General features: G+C 39.1%; 1 protein-coding gene across 3 annotated transcripts; it reads left to right on the forward strand.

Moving 5' to 3' along the window:
* Positions 1-1609: 1609 nt before the first annotated feature.
* Positions 1610-21681, forward strand: inpp5b (inositol polyphosphate-5-phosphatase B). 3 transcript variants are annotated; one of them, XM_086311186.1, is made up of 23 exons: positions 1610-1928; positions 3652-3731; positions 4016-4113; positions 4248-4277; positions 4390-4500; positions 5485-5628; positions 9110-9200; positions 9724-9894; positions 12963-13064; positions 13356-13470; positions 14332-14448; positions 16359-16546; positions 16654-16765; positions 16852-16961; positions 18314-18449; positions 18563-18673; positions 18880-19045; positions 19306-19541; positions 19678-19785; positions 20060-20144; positions 20583-20710; positions 20801-20912; positions 21257-21681. In XM_086311186.1, the coding sequence occupies exons 1-23, from the start codon at positions 1872-1874 to the stop codon at positions 21364-21366; spliced, it is 2718 nt and encodes a 905-aa protein (XP_086167312.1). In that variant the 5' UTR covers positions 1610-1871; the 3' UTR covers positions 21367-21681. The 3 variants fall into 3 exon arrangements, with proteins under 3 accessions (XP_086167312.1, XP_086167313.1, XP_086167314.1); XM_086311187.1 differs by having other exon boundaries at positions 1611-1928; positions 3689-3731; XM_086311188.1 differs by lacking the exons at positions 1610-1928; positions 3652-3731; positions 4016-4113; ... (1 more) ...; positions 4390-4500; positions 5485-5628 and adding an exon at positions 5655-6597.
* The last annotated feature ends 28 nt before the right edge of the window (positions 21682-21709 follow it).

The raw sequence follows: 21709 nt of genomic DNA on the forward strand, positions 1-21709 counted from the left end.
GTTCTTGTTCTTTTATATTTCAACAAGACTATACTAAACTGCACACTGCAATTAGATGTGTTGTTACCATAAAATTCAAAATGACCTTATGTTTCCCTTAAAATTACACATTTTTATCAGGTCAAACTGTTGATATGTTTTCTATGTTTTATTGTAAATACAATCTGGTCTTGAGCAACAGTTGTCCAGGGTTTCTGAAGGTCTTTTGGGAGGTGTTCTGGGGATTTTGTTTGGACATTAGCTGCTATTTCCCTCATTTTCAGTCCAGTATTTATACCTGCTTTCAGAGGAATGTTTTGGTTTGTTGGTTTGTTTGTTTGTTAAGCCACTTAACTGTGACATATGAATCATTCAAGAATTTTAAAAAAGTCAACAAAAGCAATGGATGAACCAGTATTGTGTCTGCAGCAGCCTGTCAAGAAAAGTTATCTTCTTAAAAAAAAACTTTTACATTTCCCAATGGACTGTTAGCTAAAACTTTCTATATCTCTTAATGTACACTCTGTACTAAAAATAAATAAATCAGGAAACTGGAAGAGCAGAGGATAAAAGCAGAAGTGGCAGGCCTATAAAAAACAACTGTCTGCCACAGATGAACAGTATCTGAAAATGGTTTCCTTGAAAAAGAAGGGAAAATACAGGAAAGACGTGGCACAGGACCAAAGACATCTGGACCTTGACTTGATCCATCTACTGTTCACTGAAGCTTCAGTAGGTGCATGGTGATTTAACATGCATGCAGCAATATCTGGAAACTGCCTCATTGGCAACAGCTTCATTTGTCAATATCACAATGCCAGTGCATTAAAAACAGGGATAAAAACACACACAATGGAACACTATCAGTCATGGATTTACATCCTCTAGATTACTGAAGCAGTGTGGGACCATATTGAGAGAGAACAGAACAAAATGAAGCCAACATCCAAAGAAGAGCTTTGAATGTCCTTCAATGAGCCTGGGAACTATTCCTGAAGACTGCTTAAAGAAATAACAAGAAAACCTGCACAAGAGAGTTCAGGCTGTGTTGAAGAATAAAGGTAGTAATACCAATTAATGACTTTAGAGCCCATTAGAACTGTACAAACTCTGTGTTTTTGCTTTATTTGCAGTACAGTATGATGATTCAAGAAATCACTGAACCCTTTTCCCTTTGTCCTAGCAAAGTATACATAAATGAGAGGTGATTACACATTATGCGCTCTATGTATTTTGCACACAGAGCACTGTACTTTGCACAAAGGTGTATGTCCTGTGCCAACTGTGCAAAAGCACATACAGTACAGTTATCACAGTATATTATCATGTATTGTGATAGCAGCTTTTAAAAAAATAATTTAAAAAAATCAGCGTTACACACATCCTGAACAGTTTTTCAATTTTAACTCTCCAAGATCAATAGAAATCAAATAATATTAATGACAGTAATACAGTAGTCCATTTTGACAACGTAAGATGTAAATGCAATACAATATTTTTTGAAGAAAAAAAATACGCAAAAAAAAAAGCTTTGATGCAACTTCTGAGGAGTGCGAGGTGTTGCAAGACATAACCGTCCTTGAGCTGGCGGCTTCGGGCCTTTGCAAACCAAACAGAGTGACGTCACACTGGGTGTACAACGCGATCCTGAATCAGTGCGTGGCAGACTGGGTCGGGCTGGGCCAGCAGCGAAGGAAGGTGGAAAAAGAAGAAAACTTCTGGGTCGAAAAGGAATGATGTGGGATTCCGCGGAGCTTCTGCGCTCCCTTTCATTGCGCTGCGCTTCCACTTCAGAGAGAAATAACTGAGCTGCTCGAGTTTCCACGGAGTGGGTTTTCGTTTGGAGTGCGTGGTGCCAAAGTTGTCGCCCAGCAAGCTTGAATGTCAACACTATGGATCAGTCCGTCGCAATTCAAGAAACTTTAGAAAGGGAAGAAAACTGCATCATGGTATCCTCCCCGACTCACACGCATTGGTTCTTGGTTGACCAGCGAATCAAACTATAGATTACATGCTTCCAAAAAACCGCGTTTGACTGGCGCAACAGCTTTTCTGTCTGCTGAGCTCGAAATGGGGCCTGTTGGGTTGTGCCACTTGGCTGTCATCTTTCTGACTAAAGAGTAGCTTTACTTAGGCTTCTATCCGGGCATTGCAGTTGAGTGCACATGGAGTTTATTGGTGCTTTTGTTTTTAGATTAAAAACTAGTCTAGTCAGCAGTTCCTTCAAATAGGTAACATGTACTCAATACTGTAGTGAGACACGTTGTCCACAAGGTGGCAGCTGTGTGCTTTGTCTTTGTTGTCAGTGCTGGTGATCCTATAACTTCACTGTCATTGTCTTAAAGTAAGATGTGCATAAAAATATGTTTTCAAAACAAGGTGCAGAGAGTAGTTACTGTTACTGTCATTCCTCTTTTAATAATATGGTAATAACATGAAGTGTTGCATAATACCATAAGGAGTTTGGGTAGAGATACTGAAGCCAAGTTAAGAAGAGGATTTGAGCTAGCAGCAGTATGGCTTCATGCCAAGGAAGTGCCCTGCAGACACGATTTTTGCTTTAAGAGTGCTGATAGAGAAGTACAGAGACGATCAGGAGGAGTTGTGCTGAGTCTTTGTGGGTCTAGAAAAATCATATGATACGGTACTAAGAGAGAAACTTTGGTGCTGTATGAGGAAGTCAGAAGTGGCAGAGAAGTATGTGAGGGTGATACAGGACATGTATGAGGACAGCAAGACAGAGGTGAGGTGTGCGGTAGGAGTAACAGATGGGTTCAAAGCGGGGGTAAGATTGCATCATGGATCGGCTCTCAGCCCCTTCTTGTTTGCAGTGGAAATAGACAAGTTAACAGTTACTGCAGACGTTGTGATCTGCAGTAAGAGTAAGGAGCAGGTGGAGGTATGCTTTTGGGAAAAGAGGAATAAAAGTTAGTAGAAGTGAGACCAAATACATTTGTGAGAATGAGAGAGGGCCAGGTCTAAGATGCAAGGTGTGAGGGAGTGAGGTAGTTTAAATACATAGGATAAACCATCCAAAGTGACATATGGTTTTGAGACAGTGGCACTGATAAAAAAAATTTAAAAAAAAGTCAGGAGACAGAGCTGAGAGCTGGAAAGATTTTTGTTGCGAACGACCAGGACAGGATTAGAAATGAGTATATCAGAGGCACAGCTCAGTTTGACTGGTTTGGAGCAAAAGGGGAAAGGGTCTTGAAGATGGCGCTGCGAGGCTCCCTCCAGGTGAAGACCACAAGATTCATGGATGTTGTGAAGGAGGACATGCAGAGGGTTGGTGTGACAAAACAGGATGCTAGGAATAAGATGATATGGAGGCAGATGATCTGCTGTGGCAACCCCTAAAGGAGAAGGAGGAGGAGAAGAACGTGAATTGTTGCATGTAAACGGGGAGAGGAAATTTGATCTATAAATATGTTTATTAGCCTTATTTATATGCTGACATATAGATGTACTGGTTTATACTTTTGATATTACTCTGTGAAATTAAGAAATACTGTAAAAAGTGCAATAGTTACTTGTAAGGAATAGAAATCCAGTTTCACGTTCCCACTGTAGTAGACTTTGCTGAAAGGTATTTTTTTTTTCTGGCAGATAAATATGATATTAAACATCAAGTGTAAACAACATCTTTCTCCTTAACTAAAACGTAATCATGCTGTCCAATGTGATGTCCTCTTTGATGACACTACAGAGAGCAGACTGCTGGGGCTCGTGGAGTCTGCAAACGAGCATGCGTAAGTTTTAGTGGCTTGGTGGGGAAAAAATATCTCTGACATGAGTTCTTTGCAGTTTGTTTGAATTCAGTCTAAAAAGTGTTTTCTAAGAAGAGTGGGTGGCAGCAGTACCACCCACTGCTTAACACTGTACACTACAGAGTTACACTAACCTGCCTGACAAAGGTACCACAGTCATGGGATATTTTTTAGTGTGCATGTGTTAGCTCTAGTTAGGCAGAGAACTAACTGAAATACAGACTTCATTAAACAAATCTTAAAATTACAATGTAATGTTTTTACAGAATCTTCATTTATACCCATCGAAGAATGGCAATTACTGCTGACGATGTATTGCTGGAGGCCATAATACCCATCTCTGTCGACTTTGCAGTTGTCACAGGTGAATAGTGTTTAAATATTTTTTAGCTCATCTCAAATAAATATTCCCTTATGCTATTTCAACAGTGTACCTAATCAAAAATAATGTGACGGTAATTTCTCTGAAACATATTTCTCATACTACAATCTTTTTAGTTTCCTCACCAGAGGAACTTGTGGTTGTGGGTGAGTGTGCTAGTTTCCATTACAGCCCAATTAGAAATAAGCTGCATAACTGGTGCACCACACGATAATGTACATCTTGTTTTCGCCCCCTGCATTCTTCTTCTGATTTTAGGCGCTGATACCAGAGTTAGAATAAGCTACAAAGATGAAGAATTAGACCTCAAACTTCCTTTTGGCTCCAACTCGCGTCTCTTCCTCAGCGAAGTCAACAAGGCGTGGAGTGGTAGGTTAGCCCCTATATGATGTGTTTACATGACATCCAGCAAGAAACAAGAATAACCTTTGAAAGCTGTCGGTTCACTGGAATCAAGTATTAATTCGCAGTAGCACCAGCATCTTATTTGTTTAAGACAGGTCATTTGAATCTTAAGTGAAGAAGAGTGTGAAAAAGCACAAATATTTTGCTGTAGTAACCTATGTGAAACAATACATATTGAGTTAATAACCTAGAGGTTATATTATTCTGGAAAACCACATAATATATCTATTTGGAAAAAGACTCCTGGTTATTGCTGTTTTGGTGGTGACACTTCCCTGTGCGAGAATTGCTAGCAGGCAGAGAGGGAAGGGTGGAGTTTGGACAGTATACGCTGTTCTTACTTAATCTTTGTGCACATAGCTTTTAGCAATGGGACATGAAAATTAGACATGACAACAGTTAACAGGATAAGTTACTTCCTTTTTATTAGTTAATTTTCACCACAATTTTACAGCCTGCTTTCTGTTCATCTGAAAGTATCAGGCCGTTAAAGGTCAAAGATGGTGTGCTTTGTTATGGATGTGCCGCTTTTCCCACCAGTTCGCCGTTTTCATGGTGGAAGTCCCAAATGAACACAAGCAAAGACTGATGTGGGTTTTTTGCGGTATTCCCAGTAGAGCCCCAAAGGCTTTTAATTTGCTGTGGGACACCAGTGATGGTAAGAACAAATGGCATGCCGGCTGTTGTTAAAAAGAAAAATTCTCACGGTGAGCCCATAGAGGTGAATTTAACCATGGAGGTTGACTTACAGGGTCATTTACTTTGAAAACAAGACAAGGAATTTTAGGTGGTAGCTTTAAAATAAAGTTGCAAAATGCAACTTTTCTCATTCTTAACACTTTTCGTGTTGCCTTAAAGTGCACACCAGGCTCTTGTCGAATTTCTCATTAAGGCAAGAATCGTTTACAGTTCTTTTATCATTCTTTTCCTCTCTGCTTTTTTTCACAGATGTTTGCAGGACTCCCACACAGATACCCAAGTTTGACTGGATTACCAAGTACCAAAAAGACACTAGAGGACAGGAAGTTGTCAAACAAGCCCTCGCACCCATCGGCACAACTCTCACTAAACTCAACCAGCATGGAAAAACAGGTTTTTCACCTTATTTTAATTTGTATGTGCCGTCTGCCAACGTCTCCCTATGCAATAAAATGAACTGCACTAGAATTGGTCCACCAGCATCTGTGCAGTGGATGTTGGGACGTGTTCTCCATTTTGTCTCTTCGTGTGTGCAGTTTTTGCGTGTCAGTATTGCACCATAAATTACATCCAATTTTGCAAATGCCACTTCCTCTGAATTCAACTGACTCCATCTGAACGTGAGTTGAAAGGAGTCGAAAGGACATCTTGACGTGACAAAGCATGAAAACCACAGGAATAACCTGTATTTTTAATTTGTCCTTTTTTCATTCAATGCACCACAGTAAACTAGAGAGCGAGAGCTCACAGGGCCAACAGGCCTAACAGAAAATGTAGTGCAGTTATTGTTAACTGCTATTAACAATGAAAGAAAAAACATAACAAATTGAGAAGCCATGTGAGATATCGGAGTGTTTTTGTGCATTGCTTTTAAACAGAAAAGCTTCCCAACTTGTGTACGTTCCTCATGCTGTGTGATTTTAAGCAGATTTTAATCAATCATTATGCTTGTGCATTCTGTTTTACTGGCATGCTACTGCTGACAAGTATGCAAAACATGGAATGACCTTATACAAATCACACAGCATGTGATACCGTGTAAAACTCTGCGTGCAACATCTTTTGTCAGTCAAGTGCCACACAAACACACTTACCTCCATAACAAATAAACAAAAATCATTTTTAAATATGTATCTCTCGTTATATGTTTAATTTTCCTAATCTGATGCAATGTTGTTGAGTCTTCCGATTTCAATCTGCATAGTCGATTAGGTTTGTTTCGGTGTCTTATCTCTGCAGCGGTGGGAGTGTAAACTCCTCCCACTACTATAGCGTTTGGATTGAGACTGAGTGGACATTGGTCTTCTGCACAGAATGCGTGGGAGCAATAAATGGAGATGTCTATGGAGATGAGAGACTTTGGTATGGAAAAAAAAACTATTCCTGGTTTAATTTGTTGATTTTGAGGAGGTGAAAGAAACGCTGGGGTCCCTGCCATCCGGCCGGGATAAGCTTGCTTCCTAGTTAATGCTAGCGTGCAGTTCTAGTTCTTCTGTCAAGAAATGCTAACTTTAGCCTCATTAGCTTAAGTGCTTATCGATGAAACTGGGTAATTTCACATCCATGTAGCAATGTGTTCGATACATTGTTTTTTCGCCGCGAATCATAGAATCATAGGCGCTCGGTTAAAGAGAACAGCAGCTAGCACTAGCACAGACTTCAGCACCGCGATATCATCGTCATTGTGTGGTTTTAAAAGAAGTGGAACACCTGTTAGGAAAAATGTTGCAACAACACGTTTTAGTGACACATTGTTGTGTCGTTCACCGAGAGGCTCTTTTTTTTTTTGTCTTGAATTTTGAGCCATTTGCACTTGTTGTCAGGGTATTTCCACGTTCACCCATTCACTCCCGACTTATCCTCTTAGCCGATTTAGCTTGTTAGCTTCAATCAGTTGCCTGTAAACTTTGTTCCCACCGGCTCTCTCTGTTATTATAGGTCTCCGTTTACTGTCTGCTTCGCCTTCAAAAAGAAAAGTCTGCATGTCATCCAATTAAAATATATGACGCTCCAACCGTTTATTAAGCAGATGTAAATTTACAGTTAAGTATTAAAAGAAAAAAATAATTCATATGAGCAATCTGACGTGTTTCTGCTTGTGAAGCAGTGTAATGATGAACTTTGGCCGGTTGTATTTTGTAGAGATATTCCTGCGTTAATACGGAAGAGAGCCCTCATAGAAGAGTTTGCCACTTATGCTACGTGTAGCTGCACACTTATAGAGGCATCCTGTGACAAATGGAGTGAGCAAGAGGTCATACAGCTGGATTTCCGCTGTATGGTTAAAGATACTAAAGCCTGTGCAGGATGTACCATATAATGTTTTAAACGCATAGCCTCATACTGGTTGTACTGTTTTTAACTGTAAATTGTTTTTTTTTTTTTCATCTAACAGATAAGCAGCTGTACTTTAAGCGAGAGAGAGAAAAACTTGTATGTCTTTAATAACGTGCATGCAACAGTATAACACCACAAGGTTTTGCAGTCATTTCCTTGCTGATTTGAGAATGCAGAAATATGATAAGATCTCCAGTCAGTAGCATGTGTGCATTTAATGCCACGAGATTTGTTTCAAAAGTTGTCTGCACGGCAGCAGGTATTCAAAAGTGAAGTAGAATGGACATACACATCCACTGACTTTTATTTATTGATGCATTTTGTGTGACACTGGGTAAGTGCTGTTTGACAGCTGCGTGTGGGTTGTGTGTGCAATAAGAGCATCTTTTGTAGTGTTTTCAAGAGCAATTTCACAGTTTGCTGGAAGTTCTGTCAGTCAAATAAAGGGATTTTCTTGTTGACTGAAACAACAGAGTTGCTGTTTTTTAATTAAAATGTCAGAGTGTTAGTGTCAGGATTTTTAAATAGGGCTTAAAATGGCTTTAACTCTTAGCACCTTTTTTTTATGTTGACCTTTTCTTGGGGTTTGGTGCACATGTCACAACCTGTCTTATTGGTAATTAGAGTGACATTTCCTAAAACAACGATGCAGAAAAAGTGACATCAACTGCCTGCTGAGGTGAAAGTAACAGCAGACTTTGATGCTGCAGCTGTTCTGCCAAAAGACATGTCTAATAAAAAGAAAATAATCTATAAAACCAGTTTTATTAGCACGTGTTTTTGCTTTACTTTATTAAAATTACTATCTTATTATTGTTTGTGTTTCACTGGTTTATGCCTTGTCTGCTTTGTTGTCTTACTTCTTTAACCTTGTGTTTTACATAAATATGATTTCCTTTTTCTTTTTTTTCATGTCTCAAATGCTGCACATAGAAAAGAGTTACACACATATTGTAAAAACAGTAAGAGACCAGTTGGTTTTAAGTTTGTCATTTTAAAACAAATTTTGAGAAAAGAAATTCACTGTTGTGTTGTTTTTTTTTTATGTAGATTGTATCTACTCTTTTGGGTCATTGCTTTGTACTGTCTAATGTAGCTTATTATAACTTTGTAGAATTTAATTTCCTGCTCAGAGAACCTGGCTTTCCCTTTCACTGGAGCCAGCTGTCTTGCCTGCCAAGCTTCAGGAGACAGGGGCATGCTGTCTAATACTTCGCACTCAGCCATTAAATCCAGCTACTTGGAATGCAGAAACCGTATCCATCTGCAGGAGGAGGCCTCAGTCGATTGCCCCCAACAACTAAGCTCTGACTTGGCATTTTTATGACTTATATTTATTCACATTTAGCTTAATTTTATTCTTACATTTTGGTTGTTTAAAGGCTGAAATATGAGTTTATTAATATATTAATAAAATATCTTAACCGGCTAAATGAAAATAGTACTTTGTTTGTGGTTCACTGTGCAGGCAGTTATGATTGCATAGCTGTCCTGCAATCATGTAATTAACCATTCTGTTTTATCTTTTCCTAAACAGAGAAATCATCAGACAAAAAAGTAACTTCAGAAAAAGAGAAAGGTTCCAACGGTGGCACACAGAAGTCCAGAGCGTCTGCCAACCAAGATAGGTGAGGAGGCCTTGAGAATCTTTTCATAATTTTTCAAGGGTGGGGAAGTCTTGCATTATACCCACACTAATACAGTTATATTTTAATACAAAGACAAAGACAGTGTCTGTTTTCGGTCCTGCTTTGCTTTGAGTTAATGTCTATTCCCTGTGCTGGAGTTAAGTTTCAGGATGTTCCTGGAAGACTGTATGATATGGGCATATTACATTTTCTCCTCTCAACTTAGCTCATCCCATATTGACCACCTGGAAATAGAGATTGTTGTCTTTGTTGTGTTGAACTGCTGTACATTAAGACTGTAGCTCTCCAGTAAGTATGGCTTAATGCATTTAGGCTAAAGACTATGCTGACTGTTAATACACAGCTGGAGATGAGCATTTCTAGCATCTCCCTAATTGTTAAAACATTCCCCCCCACCACCACCCTCCACCGCAAAAAAAAAAAAAGAAAGAAAGAAAACAACCCTCTGTGACTCCGTTTTTCCATCTCAAATCACGCACGTTATTTCTTCTCTGGTGTGCAGCCTGGGCATCTCCACTCGAGAGGACCGGGATGACCTGGTGCGATCCTCCAGCCACACCCCATCAAACAAAGCTCACATACTAGCCATGCCGCAGTTTGGCCTGCGCGACAACCTTATCAAGTGTGAGCTGATGAAAAAAGAGGAACTGTACACTTTCTTGGAAAATCACAGGTATGTTGCTGTTTATTGTTTTTTGTGCCAGTGTGGCCCTGATTAAAAGTGTGTTTGGCTCATTGATAGAGGCACATAGATGTTGGTGATCTTAAAACTCCTGAATATTGCATAAGCATCATCAATATTTAAAAAAAAAAAAAAAGGTAGCAAAAAATGCTTCCTTGATGATGATGGTAAGGCCTTGGTATTCTGGGTGGGGAAGTCTAATCTAAAGAGAAGTGATGTGATCTTTTCCTGTTTGTTCTTCTTGGTCTAAAGCAGTAAAAAAAAAAGTCACTTTAAGCCGGACAACGTGTACATTATAGTAATTTGTTTTTAAGATCTACACTGTAAGCTTTAAAAGTTGGGGAAAAAAAACCACTCCCAAGTTTCCAACTTAGGTGAGTGCAGATATTTTTAAACGAGTTGTATTTCGATGTACTCTGGTGTTCAGTTTGAAAATCGAAAACAGGTTGTAAAATCTGTGGAAAAGATGGTTTATGCATGAAGACTCTGTGCCCGCAGTGTAACTGTTAACACAGTTTGGATGATAGAAGTGTTATGTAAAAAGCATGAGTCAACATCTGTGGGTTTGTCTTGCTGCGTGCTAAATTAAGCCGCACTGTCTCAGACGTTCTGAACACTCTGAAAATAGCTGTAACCATAATGGAAGGAATCTTGAATATGATAAACATGAGTGAGTTAGATCCAAAAGGGAAATATTTGTTTCCCATACATACATGTAAAAGGGTATGCTAAATATGTAATGTTGGACATATTTAAAAAGCCGTATATGATTAACAAGAAGTAAGCTAGTGTTGTGCCTTTAGTCAAAAACGGCCGACATTTAGTATCGTGCTTGCACACATGCATTTGTCTGCTTTTGTCTCGTTTTATACTGTATAGTTGGGACACGCTGGGGGGAAAAATCCATGCTGATATGAATATTATGAATAAAAGCTTTAGAAAAGCAGCAGTCCCAAGCTCCCTTTGTGTAAATATAGTTTCAGCTTTTCTCTGGTTAGCTGAGGCTCGGGCTGTGAAAGCAGAAAGTGTTTTAAGGTTCAGTGGCAGTCAGCACAAAATAAAAAGCCCCATGCTGCTCCTGTGAAAGAGCATTTGGAAAACAGCAGCCGCCTGAAGGTCAGAGACGCGGCACATTGAATGGAAGGAAGTTGCCTTTTTTTGAGCTGGACCTGTAGAATAAACCTCAGTGGGGATGTAAATGGCAAGGGCTCGACCCTCTCACGATTTCTCACGGCATGTTGCCTTCAGTATTCCGTTTAAATTGCAGTGAGGCTGCTCAGTGATCACAAGACATTTATGTGTTTGTCTTTGTACATTTTATGCAATAATATTGATTATTTAAATACAGGAAATGAGGATTTCTCTTTTGCATTTTTTTTTTTTATTCTTTCTGTTTCAACACTGTGTTTTGATTTCAGTACATTTTCTTTGTTTTCAATTTCGTTTTTCCCTACAGCTCTGCCCTCCACATTGGCTGATAGCTTAGCAAGTGATGGCCAAGAGTCAGAAAGTGGTGCAGCTCTATTTATGTTAATGGTTTTGTTTATGTGCATATTCTTTATAAAGTATTTACAGTTGTTTTTTTAAGATTAAAAACTAGGTCATTGATTAGTTTGTGTTCTTTTTTTAAGATGGTGTTACTATCTGCTAACACCTTTGACGAAGACCGACTGATAAATCTGCAGTTACCAGCCTGTAGCTATAAAATAAAGCAAAACCATGACACTAAGTCCCCTTTTCCATGACTACATTAGTACTTACTCTGATTGACTCGCGACGTTTTTCAGGGTTTTCCATTAGGTCATAGTACCAAGTACTAAAATGGGACCTGCTCGGCCAGGGCTCCAAGCAATCCGAGCAGGTACTAAAATGGGACTTCGTCAGACTGCTTGCCACTGATTAGCTGATCAGTGTCATCATTTGATGAGTTATGAGAGCATCTCGTTCACAAACATTCAAACCGCCATTTAAAGAAGAAGAAAAAGAAAGAAATTGCTACAAAAACAACACGTTGGTTCCCGAGTCTGAGGAAAAGCCACAGACTGAGCAGCAGGTATATTCTTGCCGTTTGTGTCACATACCAATTACATCAAGGGACGCTCGGACGCGTTGTTGTAACAACAGCCGAGCACATTAGGTTGGACTCCATTGTAATGGAAAACCAGTTGATTCGAGTCTAGTCTTGGCAAGTTGCGCCGAGTAGGTCCTAATGGAAAAGGAGCTTAATTGGAGATATCTGTACATGTTGTGATGAAAACAAACAAAGAAAGTTGTTTGTTGTTGTTGTTGTTGTTTTTTTGTTTTTTTGACAATTTCTTTGTCCACATGATTGCAGTCTTCTTGCATCAATGATGCGGTCAAACAGAAACATACTATTATTTAGCCGCACTTATCTAGTTAACTGGCTAATATGGCATCGCAGCTCCACAGCTGCACCCACTAGTCATCTGTATATGTTGTGTTACAAATTGTTGTAACACACTATTTTAACAGTGTTGATTATTTCACAACCTCTAATGTCTGATACAAGTAGAAACTTGACACTACTTTCTGCCTGTTTGCCGTCATTCAGAAAGTTGCTGACCATTGGTTATAAAAGCTCATGACACCTGCCCACCCAGGATACTGTGTGTCCAGACAGAAACTAAAGAAGTCAAAAGCAACCTAGAAAACTTGACAAAGGAGTTTGAGAGAAATCCTGATCAGTGACAAAAAGGTTGAGGATTGGTGGAGGATTACATGTAGGACTCTTCCAGTATTTGTTGGTTTACCTTTGAAAGCAATTGCTTTCGTTTCAGGTTTTTTTTCTCCTATTCATTTTAATAAATGTTACTTCTGCAAAAGTGCAGTTGTGCTCTTAAACATACAAAAAAAAGAATTAAAATATCTAGAAATGAGTCACTGCTACAATAAAGCAGCAGGGTATAAGCTTGATATAGACTGACATTATTGTTTCACCATTTAACCACTGAGGGGGGGAGGGGCAAAGGAGGAGCCCGTCAAAGCTATAATTTTATTCCTTTGTTTTGTGCTCACTTTTCATCATTCTTTTGTTTCAGCTTTTTTCTTGGCACATACAATGTGAACGGACAGACACCAAAGGAAAGCCTCCGTCCTTGGCTGAGTTGCACTCCCGAGCCCCCTGACATGTACTGCGTGGGGTAAGTCATATTCTCCTGCTGAACAATAGCTGTGCACTGCTCCGCTTAATCCTATTACAAAGACAGACATTTACTCCTCAAACCTCTGACAGATGCATGCAGCCGTTGAGCCAGTTTTAAGTGCTGAAGACGCCTGCCCACTGATTTTTGCACTGTGTATCCACTAATCCGGCCTGTTTCAGTTTACCGCTTTGGTGTTAAGGAGCCAAAAAGTTTAGTCAGTACCATAGCACTTGTGGATGAAGTGGAAATCAAACCCTTAAAGTTTCACCATTTGCCCTTTTTTTGCAGTTTTCAGGAGCTTGACCTCAGTAAAGAGGCTTTCTTCTTCAATGACACCCCCAAGGAACAGGAGTGGACAAAAGCTGTGTCTGAGGCATTGCATCCAGATGCCAAGTATGCCTTAGTAAGGATTTTTTTTTCTCCCTCACATCTTGCAGTTCATTGCTATTAGTTGATATTTGAGAAGACTTGCGAATGTCACGATTCACACCACTGATCTTCATTTTAGAGGGCATGTTTGGTTTTCTTCTACATGGGCAACAGTCACACTTTAAAATAGTTTCCTGAAACTGATACAATGCATGCGTTACAGTTTCAAGAACTTCTAGCACCACCTTTCTGTGGTAATAATAATTATCATACAATCTTATTACATCGATTATTACTGTTTATTTCTAATAGGAGTTATTATATCCCTGTTGCTTTCATAAGCTTAGTCAGACCTTAGGTTTTAGGTTACTTTTTTGATCTGCCTCTTTTTCTTGTCTTTTGTCTTCACTTTTGTGTTCTTCCTCATTCTTAGAGTACCGACCAGCACATTAGCTTCCTCTTTTTATAGCTCTGGTTGTTTTTTTGTTTTGTTTTTTTATTCAAATCGCCTTAAACGCCACATGATATATGCCAGGTCACCATCCTGTCAGTTTGTTGGATTTTTTTTTTCTGCATCTGCGAGTTCTCTGACTAAAGCACACTTGGCTGCTCTGTTTCTGACACTTTAACTCTTACATAAGTTAAAGCTATTATGAAGTACTTAGCGCTCCTCATACACAACTGTGTCTTATTCTGAGATGTGATTCTCCGCTTCCGTTTTACTGTTCCTAGTAGTTGACGCTGACAAAGTGCTGATATAAGCAACAGAAACTGCACTAAAGCATCTCTGATCATGTCTTGTGGCTACACAATCTCTTGAGTTCCAGTGCAACATCAAAAATGTTTTCATTTAACCACAAGAAATCATTTGTATACTGTTGGTCTGTTTCTGCAGGTGAAGTTGGCGCGCCTGGTGGGCATTATGTTGATCTTCTTTGTGAAGAAGGAGCATGCAGAATTCATCTCAGACGTGGAGGCTGAGACTGTAGGCACTGGCATCATGGGGAGGATGGTAAGGACAGTATTTCAAACTCTCTTTGTGCACAAGTCATCATATAGGTTTCTGGTATTGTGCAAAGTCATTAAGTTGATGTCTGTGGTGTCTGACCACGGGATTTGGTTGCGTGACGGTTAACACTGTTGCCTCAGAGTAAGAAGTTGCTTTGTTCAAATCCAGCATCTGGCCAAGACCTTTCTGTGTGGTGTATGCATGTGCTCCCCATGCATGTGTGGGTTCTCTCCAGGGTACTCACACAGTCAAAAGCAATGCATTTAGTCAGGGTTAGGTTAATTGATGATTCCATATTGCCTATGGGTTTATAATCAGGGGTGCACATAAGTGGTCCGTAGGTGCGCATTCGCTGTCAAAATAAAAGACGCACACCAGATAATAAGTTGCAACGCGCGTTTGCGTACATATAAAAGGCACTGTTTTTGTCCGCTAGAGTGGCATTTTCAGGGCATATTCTGCACCACATCTCTGTGTGTTCATCATTTGTTTGAAGCCAGCTCACCTCCTGCAACCACTTTTCCGAGAATACGCGCTTCTTTTGAGGTTCGGACTCCTTCTGACATTTCTTTGGAGGTGGAGGAACACCAAAGTAATTGCTGAAAGGAGCTTGCTTCTTCGACATCTTTAAGAGTTCTAAACAAATGTCCTCCTCCAGAAAATCTTATGTACGCAAACGCAAGTTGCAACTTATTATCTGGCCACTGACCACTTATGTGCACCCCTGTTTATAATGGACCTGTCCAGGGTGTACCCCACCTCTTACCTCATGGTAGCAGTAATAGGCTCCAGCCCCACCATGACCCTGAATCTGAGAAATGATTGGATGGAATTGGAAATAATTTTTTAGAAATAAACCATACAGAGTCAGGAGCTTTAGGTCAGGGGTTCTCAACATTTTGTGGGCTAAGGACCTGGCACAGGGAAAACATTCTTTAAGGATCCCAAAAAATCCTATATTTTGTTGGGTTGAGCTTACTGTCAGGTGACCATGTAGGCTTATCAGCCAAGGTATGCAAGCAGCAGGAAAAATTAATTTTACCCTAATATTATTGAGGGATTTCCCCCACCCAGATCAGTTGACATATTCCACAATTATATTAGCATTTATATTCAGCTAGAAATGATGTAGGAACTAGTACAGGCTGGTTTTACTGCATAAATTGGCAAATATTCTGCAGTGCTTGGGTGTGGGTCCTTGTACACATTCTGCCTTTCTGTTTTAGATTATGTCAATAGCATTGTTTTAGTTTCACATTGAAATGATTTTCCTCATATACATATAAACAGGAAGTGTTGAGTATTAGCATTTACATGAAAATTGAAAGGATGAAAGAAAACAAAAATTGGGCTTATGCTATGATGTCTGTCAACTGCCATACAATTTTTATTTTTATTTTTTTTATAACTGCCTCATGTATTGCCATTTACCAAGATGGCAATGCATGAGGCAGTTTTTAAGCACAAACAATCTCCTGTGATGATGAAAAGGCATCTCTACTTCCTGTGAACTATTCACTTCAGTGCTTATTCATCCATGAAGCTCTTCCTACAGTAGCTTCAACTTTATTTCTCATACACTGGTGCAGGAAAGGTTATTCTTAACTCATGCGACCGTGCTTACTTAGCAGTCCCTGCAGAGTAGAGCAGATGGCTGGCTAGGGACCAGTGGGAGGGGGGTAGAGCTATGTAAGGTCACTCCATCCTTTCCTGCAGTAATGGGACACTAGTTTATGAATTGCAGCAAGAAATATCCAAAACATGCCAAGCATGAAATTGTTTGCATAATATTGACTTATTGTTTAGCAGATGAGTAAAATCATAGTAAATAAAAACATTTAGTTATTTTATTTTAGTGTTTGCGGAGGCGTTTCAGTATTTTCTGTCCATTCTAATCAATTACTGATTCACAGGGAAACAAGGGAGCTGTGGCAATCCGTTTTCGCTTCCACAACTCTGATATCTGCGTGGTCAATTCCCACCTTGCTGCTCATGTTGAGGAATATGAGAGACGTAATCAGGACTATAAGGATATTTGCAGTCGTCTTCAGTTTCGCCAACCTGACCTCACCCAGGCGCCACTCACTATCATGAAGCACGAGTAAGTAGCTGTCATTTTAAAATTTACATTGTGAATGAAATAAATAAATACAAGTTTCTCGTATTTATGACTATTTCATTAGAATTTGTGTTCTGTTTCTGAATTAGTGTTATTTTATGGATCGGGGACCTCAACTACAGAATTAGTGAGCTTGACGTTGACAACGTGAAGGGTCTCATCAGCAAGAAGGACTTTGAAACTCTGCACAGTTTCGATCAGGTAATATTAATTATGGTTTCCTGATGTGTTTTGTATTCAAACGTGTTTGTGAGCAGTGATATTTACCTATTGCGTGTGGTCATCAGCTCAAGAGGCAGATCGACGAGGAGGCTGTGTTTGTGGGATTTGAGGAGGGGGAGATTGATTTCCAGCCCACCTACAAATATGACACTGGCTCTGACAGTTGGGATACAAGGTAATCTTCTCACATGGAGGCATTGTAAGTCATTCCATGTCAGTGTTCGTAGCAAAAGGTAAACTGATAACAGAAAGAAGTAGCAGACATACTATCATTGTAGTTCGAACACTATAGCTGCTTGTGTTATCATCACATTTTTTGTGACACACCAGTGATTCAGATCAGCCCACATTTCTTTTCCTTCTCTGTTGAGACATTTCTGTCTCATCAATTGTTAAATGGTTGGAGCTTCCTGCTCTGCAAACAATTATCCCTCTATTCAGAGCTGCTTAACTCTGGTTTTTGTCTATAGTATTTACTGAAGGATAGCCTCAAGAGAATACCATAGTAGCATTATAATAGAAATGTCAGGCTTGAGGTTGATGACTGCAGCATTGCAAAGACAATGCAGAGTGATTTTTGACCGTTAAGACTGTTTAGAAAGCTCTGCTGTGTTTAAAGTTTTTTTCCATTTTGTTTTTTGATAAAATGTTTGTTGAATACACTCACAGCTACTTTATTAGGTACACATTAGTAGTGTCATCCATTAATTGTTTCAACAAGGTGATGGAAAAATTCCTCACAGATTTTTATGCATTGACATGATAGCTTCACATAACTGCTGCAGATTTGTAGGCTGCAAATCAGTGATGCAAATTAGTTCCACCACATCGCAAGGGTGCTTTATTGGATTGAGATCTGGTGACTGTAGAGGCCATTTGAATGCAGTGACATGCTGTTATTCCTTGTTACACACACTATTCTGCTGGAAGCAGCCATAGGAGGATAGGTAGACTGTGGTCATAAAGGGATGGACAGTGTTAGTAATTATACTCAGGTAGGTTATGAGGTTTAAACTATGCTCCCAATTCTGGAATATTCCAAATAAACCTTCTGGCACCAGTGACCATGCTGTTCTGACCTTTTTTCTCCCATACTCTGATGCTTGTTATAAGCTTGTAAATGCCTAAATGTATTGAGCTGCTGTCACATAATTGGCTGAATGGATATTTTCATTAACAAGCAGTTGAATATGTATACCTAATAAAGTGGCCAGCGAGTGTGTGTACAAGAGCTACATTGCCTAAGAATTGACTTGAGCAATGTAAGGAAAAAAACTACATCTCATTTGCATCAGTGTCCTTTATAAATTGGTTTAGCCATCCGATGTGGCCCTGAACTGTGAGCTTTGTTGTGTAATATTCAGTACTCTTGCAACACCTCACAAGAGAATCTCCCTGCAGGGATTGTGTCATTAATTTTGATAATGGATAAATGGAGTCAGAGATAATTCCTGCCTTCATTGTTTTATTGCTTTGTAATAAAATAGACACTTGGGAACTAATGTTTGCCATTTATTTTGAACTTAGTGAAAAATGTCGTGTCCCTGCGTGGTGCGATCGTATCCTGTGGAAAGGAAAGAACATAAAGCAACAGCATTACCAGAGTCACATGACTCTGAAGACCAGTGACCACAAACCTGTCAGCTCCCTGCTCATCATTGAGGTAAATGATTTAGCTGAAGAGCTTTTTTTTATTTATTTATTTATTCTGTGGCTTTTTTTAAGTACACATTATTTCTTTGCTTTTACTTAATCCTGTTTTTCTTCATCCTGCAGATCAAGAGGATAAATAGTGAGGATTATAAGAAGACCTTTGAAGAAATTGTTCGTGATATTGACAAAATGGAGAATGAATGCATTCCATCTGTAACCTTGTCCAAGCGAGAGGTAAAGCTTCACCTTACGATTCTCCCTGGCATTAAATTAAAATACAAAATAATAAAAAAATAATGAAAGAGTGCATTATGCAGACATTCAAAGGATACAATAGCTTCACATGATCTGAAGGAAAAAACTTTTTTTTTTTATCTTTGCTCATAAATCTGCTTCCCCCCCCCCCCCCCCCCCTTTTTTTTTCTGTTTTTTTTTCCCAGTTCCACTTCAAGGACGTGAAGTTCATGCAGCACCAGGCAGAGACGTTGAGCCTCTTGAATGACGGGCAGGTCCCATGTCAGTTTGAGTTTATTCCAAAGCCGAATGAGTTCACATACAGCAAGCCCTGGCTCACAGCCAACCCCCCCAAAGGCTTTATTGCTCAGGGTGAGTAACACGTCATCGTTGTGTAAAAACCAACAAATTTAATTTTAATAAAACATTAATCCATTAGCCTGGTCATATAGAAAGAGACTGACTTGGATTTAAGTGGCAGACTCCTTTGAACTGACAGATTATGCTTATTATAGTGTCTTTGAAATCCTCAAAGAGTACTACGTCATAATTGCTTGTTATGACCACAGTATAACATAACAACTGACTGGAGCAGCCTTCTCTTTAATTTGCGCTTCTCTCTAAATATCTAGGTGGTTCTGTGGATATTGACCTTGAGGTTTTCGTAAATCGCACAACAGCACCTGAGCTTAACTCTGGCAAGCAGGAGATTGAAGACATCCTGGTGCTCCATCTAGAGCGGGGCAAGGACTATTTTATCTCTGTGACAGGAAACTACCTGCCAAGCTGTTATGGCACTTCTATCCATGCACTATGTCAGCTGAGGGAGCCCATTCAAGACATTCCACAAGAGACCCTCCTTCAACTGGTTAGTGCTCACTTGAAATACCTCTATTGTATTCATTGTTGCCTCAGGTGCTTCATTATAGTAGTTTTGAGGATTGGAGACTAATTAAGCTGTAACTAAACTGCCTTTCATTCTGTTTTTTCCTTCCCAATATCAGGCAGAGTTGCCTATAAAGGAGAACGCAGCAAACACTGAAAAGCCTCTTGACATTCCTAAAGAACTTTGGATGATGGTGGATCACTTATTCCGCAATGCAGTCAAACAGGTCAGAAAATTGATGGTGATGTAACAGTGTTGTAATAAAATCAAACAATACTATGCTCCTACTTTGTTTTATAGTGTCCACTTCATGTGAATTGCACTACACTTGGCTTCCTGCCAGCTTTTTGTGATTAAGGATAAATAGACTGAATGAAGATCCTTGCAATGAATTTATTCTGCTGCATTAGCCACTGCGCTTCAAATAATTTCTTTAGCTGAAGGGAATCTGTGGTGTATAATGAGAGAACGAGTCTGAATGTATTGTCCTCTATTTGCAGGAAGACATATTTCAGCAACCTGGACTCCGGATTGAATTTGCTGAAATAAGGGATTGCCTTGACACGGGGATGCCAGAGTCCCTCCGTATCCTTTCAAAACTATAATAAAATTAGCAGAAAAATATTGTTTGTCCTTATAGAATATTTGAAGAAGTCACAGAGCACAGTCAGTACATATGTTTTATTTTATCTTCAGAGCATTAAATCTATATTGGATGGGTTTTAGCAGCCCTGTAATAATCAACATTCAGGATTTAAATGCAAATAAATTGGCTCTGAAAGTTGGGACCTTAGATGACCATAACTTATTACAGAAAGTAATAAGCTTGATTTTTCGAATACTCTGTATTGCTGTTTAATCCATGTAATTGCAAACGTGTTGTTTTGAATGTTGCTTAGAATGTAATACTGTTTGTTTTGGGAGGGGGGGGTTAAGTATAATTTATGTTGTACTTTTATGTGATATGTAATTTTTTTTTTTCTTAAAATTTGCTACCTTGACCCTGCTACTCTTGACCTGCAGCGGGTAGTAATCACTCAGTAGCAGAGGCCTTGCTTCTGTTCCTAGATGCCCTCCCAGAGCCTGTGGTTCCCTACTCATTTTACCAACGCTGCCTTGAATGCTGCACCAGTGCCTACCAGTGTGAGCAAGTAAGGAAAAAAAAGAACAGAGTTAGTCACCCATTTCTACTAATCCTACATTAAATTGTAAAAGTTAAAAGTATTGTATTTTTTGTCTAGGTTATTTCCATGCTACCTCAGTGCCATAAAAACGTGTTCAACTATTTAGCTGCCTTTCTCCGTGAGCTTTTGAAGAATTCAGCTATCAATCGATTAGATGTCAGCATCCTGGGTAAGAACATGAAGCAAGCAGTTCCTTTGATTTATAAATGTGTTATTACTACTTTGTGCTTTAGGCAACATTTTACTTTGTGACTTTTTTATTGCTCAGTGTAAAGCTGGGGACTTGTGTAAAGATGTCCTTTGTGCTAATCTGTTCCACCAAATAAAGGTTGATTGTGAACTAAAGTATAGCAGGAAAATGAACTTCAGTTAAAAGAAATGTATCTATTTAAAACATTTTGTGTCATTTGCTGTGTTACATTCCTTGAAATGTCAAAATTATTACAGACACTGTTTTTATGAATGATTTTTCTATACTGTGTAATATGAACAATATATTTTCTTTATGTGTAGCCACCATTTTTGCCTCCTTGCTTCTGAAGTCACCTGCAAAGCAGGATCTTGCTGAGAAGAGGAAGACTCAGGAGTTCTTTCAGCACTTCCTGACCCAAAGCTCCTCCTAGATGGAGGGCTTGTCCCCCTTGCTGAAGCTGAACACTAAAAACTGTAAACGTCCAGTATTTGAAATAACTGTAATGATTTGATATCCTCTTTGTATAACTATGTAGAGTTATTACTGTCAGTGATGTTTCTTATTTCTAATCACTTTATTTCAAAACCAAGTTTGTGATCAGTTGATGCAGAATTTATTGTATATCATTGAGCATATGTAGAAGCCTAACAAATTTTAATGTATGTATATTTTATTTAAAAAGAACAATTTGTATTTTCATGTCTCTGATCTAAAAAGTGTATTGTTTTTATATATAAAATGTCTGCAAACACGTTGTGTGTTGGTAGTAATTT

The sequence above is a fragment of the Aulonocara sp. 'chitande type north' Nkhata Bay genome, linkage group LG11 (assembly GCF_057382095.1).
Source record: "Aulonocara sp. 'chitande type north' Nkhata Bay isolate Kocher_YH1m ecotype deep benthic linkage group LG11, A_spYH_male_GT1.1, whole genome shotgun sequence".
In the NCBI taxonomy this organism is placed as follows: Eukaryota; Metazoa; Chordata; class Actinopteri; order Cichliformes; family Cichlidae; genus Aulonocara; species Aulonocara sp. 'chitande type north' Nkhata Bay.

Excerpts from the sequence above, each read along its gene's own strand:
- inpp5b (XM_086311186.1), top strand. The coding sequence starts at position 1,872 with ATGGATCAGTCCGTCGCAATTCAAGAAACTTTAGAAAGGGAAGAAAAC. Across the intron at positions 9,895-12,962 it reads ACTTTCTTGGAAAATCACAG|CTTTTTTCTTGGCACATACA; the intron begins GTATGTTGCTGT and ends CTTTTGTTTCAG. Across the intron at positions 13,471-14,331 it reads CAGATGCCAAGTATGCCTTA|GTGAAGTTGGCGCGCCTGGT; the intron begins GTAAGGATTTTT and ends CTGTTTCTGCAG.